General features: G+C 50.8%; 2 protein-coding genes across 7 annotated transcripts in view; one reads left to right on the top strand and one right to left on the bottom strand.

Moving 5' to 3' along the window:
* Positions 1 to 3,061: 3,061 nt before the first annotated feature.
* HPS6 (HPS6 biogenesis of lysosomal organelles complex 2 subunit 3) lies at positions 3,062 to 5,797 on the bottom strand. The gene has a single exon (XM_026493959.4). The coding sequence runs from the start codon at positions 5,634 to 5,636 to the stop codon at positions 3,228 to 3,230; it is 2,409 nt and encodes an 802-aa protein (XP_026349744.1). The 5' UTR covers positions 5,637 to 5,797; the 3' UTR covers positions 3,062 to 3,227.
* A 4,405-nt stretch (positions 5,798 to 10,202) lies between these two features.
* Positions 10,203 to 12,241, top strand: part of ARMH3 (armadillo like helical domain containing 3) — a 175,715-nt gene continuing 173,676 nt past the window's right edge. For 2 of the 6 annotated variants that reach the window (XM_044382055.3, XM_026493942.4), the window contains exon 1: positions 10,225 to 10,384. The gene's annotated coding sequence lies outside the window, so the exon portion shown is untranslated. Of the gene's footprint in view, positions 10,385 to 12,241 lie in introns of all 6 variants that reach the window. The other 4 variants (XM_048218937.2, XM_057308397.1, XM_057308396.1 and 1 more) reach the window with 3 other exon arrangements.

Raw genomic sequence — 12,241 nt, forward strand, 5'->3', positions numbered from 1 at the left:
GCACAGAACTTGTGGTCTGTGTTCAAAGGGCGGATCCCCTGGTGAGGGCGGGGAAGTATGAGGCTGGGGCTGGGAATACGGGTAGGCAGTAGGGAGATGAAAATGGGAGGATTGGGCCCCAAAGCCATTTCAGCAGATAGAGGAGCCTTAGGCTTTACTTTCTTAGACTGCATTCTGGTCTTGCCTACCTTTAGCTTCACCTTCGAGCTTTCTAGAGGCTACTGCCAAGTGAACATCAGAGACCTCCAAAGGTGAGGCATCCCTGGGGAAATGCTCCAACCCACTGGCCTAGCATCCTCTCTCTCACCTACTCAGGGACCTCAGGCCCTCCTACCTCTCCCTGTCCAGGGGCCATGGACCTGGGACCTGGTCCGCTGCTCAAAACCTTCAGCCCTAGATCTCCCCTCTTTACCCAGACACCAAGGTCAAAGACCTCAGCTCCTAGATCTCCCATTTCCCCAGGTCCCAACGTCCTGTCCATGGTCCAGGGACCCTCTCTACCTCTGACTCTAGAACATTCCCTACCAACCAAAGACCTCAGACTTGGGATCTCCACTTATCTATTCGGAGCCCTTTGACTCAGGAAGACCACACTGGGTCATCTCTCTGATGGCCTCACACACTCCACCAGAACCCAGTCACACGATGATATCTGCATCCCTAAGCTGTTATCCAAAGTCCTGACACATGATTTGGGATCACTTATACCTCCTACATTGGAGGTGGGGCATAAGCAAGGACAACAGCAAATAAGTTCCCGGTCTGTAAGAGCAGGTGAAAGTTCCCATCTAAGCCCACTTGTTCCCCTAAGAGCTGCCAAGGTAGTTCCCCACCTGGAGGTCCTACTAGTGGGTGGCCCTAAGGCACTTCCTTGAGCCATACAACTCCAAAAAAAAAAAAAAAAAAATCTGGTCCCCTTCTTCTGTCCATGCCCCCAGGGGCCTACTCAGTACAATTCCTTCTCCTCTGAGCACAGAGACCCAAGCCAAATCTTAAGCTGAGAAGAAACAACCACGATTCAGGAGGATTATGAATAGGAAGCAGATTCCTGCTTTTGTCCATTTTCAGCTTCTCTCTGAGGAGTCAGAATGGGCCCAGCCTCAAAACCTAGAAAAGGAGGAAGAGCCTCTCCCAAACCAGAAAGGGGCTGAGGTGGAGGCTGAGGGATGACCAGGCCCTAGTTCTGGGCCTCTGAGAGGAGCTGTAGCTTAAGAGCCGTTAGCTTGACCCCTGGTGTTGATAGACAACCTGGCTTGAAGGTTAGGACAAAGGCCATCCAAGTTCTTGGATGAGGCCAAGGTACCATCCCTCGGCTTTAATGAGGCTGAGGAGCCATCTCAAGACTTGGCCATGCAGACGAGCCATCTCAGGACCTCCATGAAGCTGGATGAGCCTGAGGGACTGCCCCCCTTTCCCAGAGACACTGGGGAACTGTCCCTAGCCCCATATGAGCCTAAGAGCCACTTTAAGCCCAGGAGGAGGCTGAGTGGATTCTAAGCTGTAGGTCCCAACTGAGGACAAAGCTGAATGGCAGTCCTTAGTTCCAAGCCTGGGACAAGGGATGGCTGGGGGCCCAGGATGATAGTGAGTAGCAGCACCCAGGGGCCTACCCTAAACCCATTACCAGGCTGAGGGGTCACCTGAATAGAAGTGGGCATGGAAGGCCTCTTTAGAGGTAGTCCTGCAACTAAATCCAGGTAACAGACGTCCGTGCTGGAGATGGTTTTATTTCTCTGCTTAGGGAACCAGCAGCCATGTGGGGCCCTCCAAGCAACCCTGCTTCAATGCCTCTTGTTACTAAGCCAAAGGGCTCTGCACATAGCTCTCCTGTCTGTGGCAACTCTTCCCTCAACCAGGGGCTGGCTGCTCCAGGAATCCTGGGGGAAGACAGGCATGGGCCCCTTGCCCATCACAATTCCTACTTGGTTTCAGAAGTCTTGGGGGAAGAAAGCGCGCAGCTCTGCAGACCCCTCTCCTCACAACAGGCAACAGAACTAGCATTAAACCAGGAATGAGGAGTGCTCAAGCCCAAGGGGGTAGCAGCTACTGGACTGTACAGTGAAGCAGCTCAAATCTTAGAGTTGCTACTTTCTAGTTGATGACCTTGGTCAAGTAATCTTTCTAACCCTTTATTTCCTCACTTGTCAAAATGTGGATACTATTAGCACTTTTCCTCTGGGGTTATTAGAAGCATTAAATGAGGGAATTTTTAAAGACCAGCAGAGTGTCTGGCATATATTAAATACTCATAAATGTATTTTATTAATAGAAGTGGCCACTTCAGCCAACAAATTCAGATTCAACTGCTCCCTCCATTACTCACAACCCTCTGAGACCCTCAGCTGTTCAAAAATACACAACCTGTGTGTTTATTTCTGGAGTGTTTTCCAACACCGATAACTAATTCTCTATAGATACCAATTGGGTGTCCCACATGTCAGTTCAATTCTGACACTAACTACCTGGAGTTAACGCAGAACCCACAGGTTAAGGTCTCAGTCCCGCAAGACTGACCCCACTTCAGAAGCCAGTTGCAAGTCACTGTACTTCAGACCAACCGCCTATAAACTGGGAATTCCCACGCTATAAATTGGTTTGACAATTTGCTAGAATGGTTCACAGAATTTGGGGAAGTATTTTAATTACATGTATGAGTTTATTACAAAGGATACAATTCAGGAGCAGCCAGATGGAAGAGATACATAGGGCAAGGCCTAGGTTGGGGGGAGGGGCTGTGTGCAGCTGCCATGCCCTCTCTGGGGGTCTCACCCTCCCAGCACCTTGATGTGCTCACCAAATTTCCTCATTCAGGAGTTTCTATAGAGTTCAATCTCTAGCCCCCCTCCCCTCCTAGGATGTTGGGGATGGGGCTGAAAGTTCCAGCCCTCTCATCACTTGGTCTTTCAGGTGACCAGTCCCATCCTTAGGGTGGATACGCCCACCTTGTTACCTCATTAGCATAAATGCGGATGTGATCTAAAGAGGCTGCTTATGAATAACAAAAGACACACCTATCAGGAAATTCCAAGGGTTTTAGGAGTTCTGTGCCAGCACCATAACCTGAGGACAAAGACCAAATATATTTATTGTATCACAGTATTTACCATATATATATATTTCAAAAGTGCCTCAGAAGAGAGAAAAGTATTGCACACATAGGTCCCCCACCCTAGTTCTCCACCAACTCCCAGGCACCTTCCCTGATTGCTATGTCTTAAAAATGATTTTCAGCCTGTGTCAGTCACACAGAGGCCCTGTCCGGATGGTGGCCAGGCCTCCAAGCCTGGGTGGTCTGATGCCTGGAGAGTAGTCACAGGTCCCCGGGGTGGGGTGGGGGGTGGAGTGCCTGGGTCCCATAGGATGTCCTCATACAGGCTTAGAACTGGGCCCGAGGGCCGTCCTTGAGCCCCAGTCTGCTCCAGCAGGGCTCTGAGCAAGCCCACAGTGAGAGGGGGCTCTGTTCCAGGCTCAGGGAATGGGGTGGGGGGCTCCAACTCATCTGGGAGGTGTGTCCGTAGTAAAAGCAGGAGCTCAGTTGGAGCCAGGTCTGGTGGGCACAGGCGGCAAAGGAGAGGCAGGTAAGCGTCAAGTCGACGGTGCCGGGCAAATTCGGCCAACAGCAGTTTGAAGATCTCACTTCGAAGCAGGGGGCTGGAGGGGCCAAGGGCCAGGCCTGCCTCTAGAGCCCGCTCCCACTGCTCCTTTTGGACTAGCTGTCCCACGGCTTGGAGTACAGCTTTGGGCCGCCCGCTGCCCAAGAGCAGCTCCAGCTCCAGTGCCTCGGACCTGGTGCCCTCCTCACCTAGGACTGCCAGGGCTCGACGATACAGGGGCAGCCCTGGGCCCCCTGCCCCCCAGCCCGGCCCACCCTGCTGCTGTGCCAGCTCCACAAAGGGTGGCAGCCATTGCGGCTCCAGCCGGCAGAGGCATTGGCACAGGAGTTCAAAGAGGGGCAGTATCCCATTGGGGGGTTCCTTTCCAGCTGAAGTACCTCCTAGTACCTTCTTCCACACATCAGGAGGAGCATGGGACCTCAGCCTGCCATTCCTGTCTGGCTGGAGCTGCAGGGCCCTGAGGATGGCACCCCAGGCTGCTGTAGGAAGGGCTTGGAAAACAGTGTTGAGTTGGGCCAGCTGGGCTCCCACCAATTCAGTCCTCAGCAGGCGTGCCACTTCGTGCTCTGCCAGCTCAGTCCAGCCAGCCTCCTCATCGTCCCCAGCTACCAGGTGGGCTTTGAGCTGATCTAAGGCCCGGTAATCTCGAAGCTCAGCCCTCAGTGTGGTCAACAGTGCAGATGGGGACACATGTCCCTGGAGAATGGAGGCCAGCGCCTGAGGTGCCCGGAATGTGCTGTTGTGTCTCAGTTCCTCGGGGGTGAGCTGGGCACCCCGCAGGCTCCGTCGCTGGTAGTACTCACAGGCCTCCTCAAACACCAGGTCTTCAGCTGAAGGTACCTCAAGACCCTGTGGCGCTTTCCAGCCTATTCGAAACAGACCCAAGGCTGAAAGCAAACGAAGACCCCCCCAGGTCTCCAGCTCTTCCTCATCCTCCGTGCCAGGGGCTGGGGGTGCCAGTAAATGTACTCGGTCTGTACTTAGGACCTTTCTCTCCAGCAGCTGCCCACTGCCCATGTCCAGCAGTTCCAATGTGGAGCCCAGCACACAAGCCAGAGTCCCATGAAATGTTCCCAGTGCTGCAGACCCTGCCAGGCCTACAGGTGCCTCCTGCAGCGTGCCCACAGCCCGAGTACCACCATGGGACTGCACCAGGCTCACAGTGCCCCTGAAGTCAAGCAATAACAGGCCCTGGGGAGTTGGGGCCCAGGTATGTACAGTCAATGGCTCCATGGGGGACAGCAGCCCAGGAAGGCCTCGGAGCAGTGTCCGGAAGTCCCATGTGTCCCCTCGTCCGGGATTCAGGCTCTTACTGTGGGAGAGGCCAAGCCATGGGGCAACCACCATCACCTTGCCCTTGCCTGGGCTCCAAATGAGCAGAATGTGACTCATGCCAGGCCAGGTAGTGGCAGTGGGCACCAAGAAGAGGTCCTTGCGGGAGGCCAGCAGCCCGAAAGAGGGGCAGTGGTGCAGCAGGATGTGTGTGCGGCCCAGGTTGGTGCCGGCCTCCCCGCTGGGCTCCAGGGTTCGGACGCACACGCAGTAGCTGAAAGCAGGAGGCGGCCCTAGACAGCCCTCAGCGCCATCCTGACGCTCCTCGCACCACACCAGGCGGCCTCGGGGCGCCGCCACGGCCACCACGCGGGCTCCACCGCCCGGACACAGCTCCGTGCTCCACAGCAGCCGCCAGCCAGGCCCCACTCCCGCGCCCCACACCTCAGTTAGGCCACTCTCCCAGACCAGGACCAGCGCCGGTCGCACCGGCCACGGCAGGAAGAAAGCATCTAGCGGTGAGGGGTGGCCAGCCGGCCAGGCACGCTCCAGCTCCGTGCCGGGGCCACGCGCCGCGACCAACAGCTGCGGGCTCGGCGACCCCGGGGGTCGCAGCAGCAGCAGGTGGCGGCCGTCTGGGCTGCAGCGCACTCTTACCGCTGGGTCCCCGGCCAGCAACTCTCGGAGCCGGGCCGCGCCGCTAAAGTGGCTGAGGTCCGAAAGCAGGCGCAAAGTCCCCATACGCTTCATAGTTCGTCCGCGCGGGAGCACGACCGGGCCTGGCCGCCCGGTGGGGAGAGGCTCGGTGCTTGGTCGGGGGTTCCCGGGGGCCAGACCCAGCCGGGCTGAGACTTCCGTCCCCCGTCGATGAGGTGAGCCGAGGCCAGGCCTGAGAGTCGGTTCCGCCCCGCCCCGCCAGGCTAGCTCAGGGCTCCGCCCCATTCACGCCCCGCCGGCGCGACCCCGCCCGCCAGGGGAGGAGCCACGGGAGCCTCGCGGGAGAGGAGCCTCTCGAGCACCCACGGGTCTCAGCGCCTCCTTCCTGGCCAGCACTGCCCACGCTCCTTGAGTCAGGTTGTAGGCCTGACGCCCCAAGCCCCAGGAAGCGCAGAGCCTTACTCAGGAATCTCTCAGGCTGAGCCCTGAACTGAAAGTGTCATACTCCCAAGGCTTTCCTTCCCTCCAAGCCTCTCTTTCACCCCAACTCCTTCATTAAGTTAGTCATTAAATTTTTATTGAGCACCTACTAAGTGCCCTCCTGAGTAGAGAGGCCTGAACAAAACAGAAAGCTTCAACCTCATGGAATTGACTATCTAGTGGAAAATAATAACAATTAATACTTCTATGGCACTTACTGTGTAAATGCCCCAAACCCTCCCCCTGCAACAATCCCCTCGCACAGATATGGAAATGAAGCACAGAGAGATTAAGTGAATTGACCAAGATCATACAGCCATTCAGCAGGTAGAGGTGGGATTTCCATCGCAAGCAATCTGAGTCCAGAGTCCTTGTACCATTCCACTTTACTGTATCAACAATTCATCACCAAAACAGAATTTGCTAGGAAACAAAATTAAAACATAGTTTAGAGGCACTGAGTGTGTGTAATTTCTCTAGCAACACCTACAAATTGATATGCAGGGGTCTTTCCTAACCGACTGCCTTCTCAAGTGTATTCCTTCTCCCTCCAAATCCAATTCCCCTTCATGAACTCTGCTTCTCCCTCCTTCTCCCAACAGCTTCAGTGAGAATTTGCATCCATTTGTATTTCATCAGCCTCATTCTGTCCTCTTGCTCTCAGCATAGAAACGCTCTATAGTCTGTCCAGTCTTAGAAGTCAGTCTTTCATCTTCATCTCTCCACTACCTCTACCACTGTGGCTTTGTCTCCTCTTCCCTTTAATCAAGTTTCTTGCAAAGATTCTCTAGCATTTGCCTGACATTGGACTCGATCTCATGGCGCTGAGACATTGACCCGAGCTGAAACCAAGAGTCGGGGGCTTAACTGACTGAACCACCCAGGTACCCCTATTTCTTCGAATCGCCCTTCCTTCCTTCCTTCCTTCCTTCCTTCCTTCCTTCCTTCCTTCCTTCCTTCCCCCTTTCCTTTTCTTTCTTTCTTTCTTTCTTTCTTTCTTTCTTTCTTTCTTTCTTTCTTTTTTCTTTCCTTCCTTCGCCCTCTTCCTAGGCCATTCCCTTCTCATGGTTTGAACTAAGTCAATGGCTCAAAAATATTTATCTACAGCCTAGATATCTCTGCTGAGCACCAGTAAAGGGTACCTACATGTCTACTAAATATTTCTGGCTGAATGTCTGACAGACATTTCAATCTCAACGTGTCCTAAACATCACCTTCCTGCCCAAATTTGCTCCTCCTCCAGCTGTTCCTAGTTGTCATAGGATTTCTTTCATCTTTGTATCCTCACTTTTAGATTAGACCCTGGCACAAAGAAAGACTTCAATAGATGTTTGGCAAAGGAATGAGTAAGCCTGAGTAAGCACATGTCTATGTGTATGATATCCCTTAGGAACCTTTTGGCTAAGAGTTACAGAATAGTTACAGAAATAGGCTATCTTAAGGAAAAGTGAAATTTATTAGAACGTAAGAGGCCCACAGAACATGTCGGAGACAGGAGGTTCAGCTTGGAAAATGAGCAGGAAGCAAGACACTCTCTGAAGACTGAGAAATAGGAAGCACAACTGTTTTAAGCAGGAACCATTTGGCTAGGATATATGTGTTATGAATGAATTCTGACCATCCCTTCATCTTTGCATCTTTTTTTTTTTTAAGGATTTGTTTATCCATCTCAGAGAAGAGGGAGGGAGAGAGAGAATGAGTGGGAGGAGCAGAGGGAAAGGGAGAGAGAATCCCAAGCACAATCCCATGACGGTGAGATCACAACCATGAGATCATGACCTGAGCTGAAACAAAGAGTTGGATGCTCAACTCTACGCCACCCAGGTGCCCCCATCTTTGAATCTTTTGGCCAAGAGTCAAAGCCCCTGGAAACCTCACCTAGTGGCCAAGCCCAGGTCACATGAACTCATTTACCTTGGTTACTCAGGGTCTGGTTTTCTGCCAAGACTACCCAAAGAAAGAGGTTCCCAGAATAGGAGAGGATGGGTTCAGGGCTGGATAACCAAACCAATATGACATTGGCCTTTTATTATCCCCATTTTTCAGGTAGGAAATTAAGATTGATTGATTGAAGTTTATTTATTTTTAGTAATCTCTACACCAAATGTGGAGCTTGAACTCATGACCCAAGATCAAGAGTCACATACTCTTCTGGCTGAGCCACCCAGGCACCCTGAAATTAAGGTTTAAACAGCTCAAGTAATTATCCAAAGTCAAACAGCAAGTAGGTAGCAGTCAGGATTTATTCCCACAGTGTTCCAGAGGTCGTGCTCTTACCTCTTCAGTGTATGGCCTTCTAAACTTAACTCTTGTCTGAATCTGTATTTAATTAACTTCCTGGACGTAGACATGGACAGTGTATTATGTTGCTTCACCCTTATACCCTCTCCCCTATGACTTGACTTAGAGGAGTGGATCTTCACCTTCCCCCAGGAAGCCTCCAGAGACTGACACAGAATTTTCCTTTCTCTGAATTTTCAGAGCATTTATAACTTGAGCCTTCCTAAGCCTGATCTCGATAACTCATTGTCTGATATTTAAAACCGTTAATTGTATATCTATCTTCCACTTTGTTATAACATAATCTCAGCATTGTATTAATAACTATTATTTTTACTACTCCCAGAATTGGGTAATCAGTAGGTGCTCAACAAACATTTGTTAAAAGGAAATCAGGTATGGGGGTGCTTGGGTGGCTCAGTTGGTTAAGAGTCTGCCTTTGGCTCAGGTCATGATCTCAGGGTCCTGGGATGGAACCCTAAGTCAGTCTCCCTGTGCAGTGGGGAATCTGCTTCTCCCTCTGCCTCTGCCCCTCCTCCCCGCTTGTACTCTCTCTCTCTCTCTCTCTCAAATAAATAAATAAATAAAAGAATCTAAAAAAAAAAAAAGGAAATCAGGTATGGAAAGGGGTTTGTTCAGCTGGACAGGAGATTTCTAACTGGTGTTCAGGAACTACTGGGGTTTCCCTCAAGATACTTTCCTTTTGCTCCTTCTCACCCTTTCTAATATTCTATTAAGGTACACCTTTTTACCATAATCTCATAATACACTACTGTGTAAATAGACAAGAAAAAATAAAAATCTTCCAAAAAAGAACCTGAGCTTTTAAGTCTTTAAGATCACTTTCCTGATAGATTTGTGTTCAAATTCTTCTTCACCTCTTATTAACTCCGGAGCATTAGGCAAGCTATCTAATTATACCTTTTTCTCACCTGTGAAGTATTTACTTCATAAAGTCATTATAAGGATTGAATAACTTGGGGTGCCTGGCTGGCTCAGTTGGTGGGGAATGTGACTCTTGATCTCTGGGCTGTAGGTTCAAGTCCCAAGTTTGGTGTAGAGATTACTTTCTTTAAGATTTTATTTACCTATTTGTCAGAGAGAGAGCAAGAGAGCACAAGCAGAGGGAGTGACAGGCAGAGGGAGAAGCAGGCTCGCTGCTGAGCAAGGAGCTCAATTCGGGATTCGATTCCAGGACGCAGGGATCATGACCTGAGCCAAAGACAGACACTTAACCGACTGAGCCACCCAGGCACACCGGGTGTAGAGATCACTTAAAAATAAAATCTTAAAAAAAAAAAAAGGATTGAATGACTTTATTCATTCATATGCACACGCGCGCACACACACTGCCCAGCCTTTTTTTAATCTTCCATTTTGCATAGAGAAAACTGAGACTCAACAGAAGTTACCTGCCCAGTTAACACATGGTGCTTTACACACAGTAGGCACACAGTACATATTTATTGAATGGATCTGTTTCTTATTTTTCATTTACAAAGTTGCAATAAACATCCTGGAACATATACCTCATTATTATTATTTTTTAAGTAGGCTCACCACCCAGCGTGGAGCCTAATGCGGGGCCTGAACTCAGGACACTGAGATCAAGATCTGAGTGGAGACAAAGTCCGAGCTTAACTCACGGAGTCTGGCAGGTGCCCCATAGAACATATACATTTTTATTCCTAGAATGCAATTGCCCAGTTCAGGGTCCAATGTATTTAAAAAGTGTATATGTATAACTCGCCTATATTTAAAAAAACTGCTATTGCAACTTGCATCCAGGAGACACTCAACAGATAGTTCTTTTGCTAATGTCTTTCTCGCGGTGCATTTCGGGAGTTGTAGTCCTTGTGATGCTTGCTGGGAACCGTGGTCTGAGCCTGCCTCAGGAAACGGGCGTGGACGTACCTATCACGCAGCGGGCTTTAGGACCCGGCGGGGCACTGTGGGACTGGGGGAAGGGTCGGTGGAGGTCGGGAGCGCATCCGTGAGCCCAGAGGAGCGGCGGCGTCGGTGGCGTCGGGAGCGAGCGGGCCTGGGAGCGGCGCGGGTGGTGGAGGAGGAGCCAGGGGTCGGTAAGCGGCGCCGGCCCGGGCCGGTCCCCCAACCCGGCCAACCCCTGCAGCTCCTGCCGGACTAGGCCTTGGCCCCGAAGCGGCTCTAGGGGCGGGGCCTACGCTCGCCTAGGGGACGACGGTGGTGACGGGGGGAGAGGGAGGGAGGACAGCTGCTGAGGCGGGCTGAGGCTGCGTGCGGCTGGAAGGCTGGGCCTGGGCGGTGGAGCGGAGCGAGAAGCATTTTGCTTCTGCAGCGGCTGGTCCCTCTGACCTTCCGGTGTCTGTCGCGGCCTTCCTGCACTTCTCTGTGCCGTCTTGGCGGCCGAGATATTGACCTTTGACCCCAGCATGGGGCTGATCCCGACGCCTCAAGCAGCTTCCAGAGCCTCTCGCGCTCAGGTTCTCGCCGCCCCAGGGAGGCCTGCGGCCCAGTCCAGCCCGGCCTTGGGATGAGGGCTTTGGGCAGGACCTCTGAGAAGGATTAGAGACAGGCCGGTCTCTTGAAGTCTTCAGTTGTCCTGGAAGGACCCTCTACCTGCCCCTCTTTTCAGTCTCTGACCGATGGGCTTCAGCCCACCCTATACACAGAATCAGTGAAGCTGCCGTGTTTTCTTGGGGTTACTTGAAGCGATCCTGGGAAACGAACCTGTTCCCAGACAGGTGTGGGGAAGAATTAAGGAGAAAAAGCTGGTTCCCTGGGGAAGGAGAGCTATCAGAGGCTGAACCGAGGAGTGCTGCCTCTGGAGACTGGGGAAGTAGGAACTAGAGCCGGACTCGAAAAATGCTTCTGGGTCATCAGACCCTCCCCAGTTCTTTCCAGAAAAAGTTTTGAGCTTAGTGAGAGCGGTTTCTCCGCTATTCTCAGCTCTCAGTGACTTTGTAAACCAGGGCAACTATGGTTTGTAAACCCTGTCCTTAGCACAAGTTAATTGAAAGTATTTGGGGCGTTTCTTCGGCTGGATCTGTGTGCACAGTATTTCCTATGTGAAAGCTTTTGGGATAGCAGATCAATCAGTCTAGAGAAAGGTGGGATCTTCTTGTTAGGATTGTAAAGGGGGAATTTCCATTCTTAGTGAATAGGGAAGCCTTTAAGACTTCTTCATCCTATGTTTAGGTATTATAATTCACTCATTTGTTCAACATTTGTATAATGTAATTTAAAAAAAGCCTTGAAAACTCAAAGTTGGAATCTCACATAGAGTTAGGTTCAAAAATCCATAAAATTTGGGGGAAAACAGCCAAATCACAAGCTGGTCCAGGATATATGAAGGTGAACTGTTTACTCAACACACATTTATTGAGTATGTACTATGTAACTGGCACTGGGGTTAGAAATATGAGTATCTTTCCTCAAGGACATCAGAGAAACATCTTCCTATGAAAATCGTAGTGCTGTGTGTTACATATCCACATAAAGGAATTTATACAGTGTTAAGGGAATACTGCCATGTGTGGGAGAGTCAGGGATATTTTTGCAGGGAGGAGATTCCGAGTTGGGTTTTGAAGGATGAGTAGGAGCTTGTACAAATAAGGCAAGGCATTCCAGTTGAGCACAGCATGCACAAAGGGATAGTGAAAGTGTGAAGAGAAAAAATAACATGATGTTTAAGTGTCGAAAATTTGTCCCAAAAATTTGGTGGGGAAATTGCCGGGAGGTCACACTAAAAGAGAGTAGGGAACCATTGCAGTTTTTTATGTTAGGGAGTGACAGAAGTGGATTAAAGTAGTGAGAAATGAAGCAGTGAGACTAATTAGAGTGGGCAGTTGACCGAGAGTCTGATTAAAGTGTGGCAGTGGGAAGGAAGAGGAGGGGAATGGATTTTAGAAGTTATTTCTGAGACAGATGCAACATGACTTAGTGACTAGGGAGAGAGA

Source organism: Ursus arctos, unplaced genomic scaffold (assembly GCF_023065955.2).
Source record: "Ursus arctos isolate Adak ecotype North America unplaced genomic scaffold, UrsArc2.0 scaffold_7, whole genome shotgun sequence".
Classification (NCBI taxonomy): Eukaryota; Metazoa; Chordata; class Mammalia; order Carnivora; family Ursidae; genus Ursus; species Ursus arctos.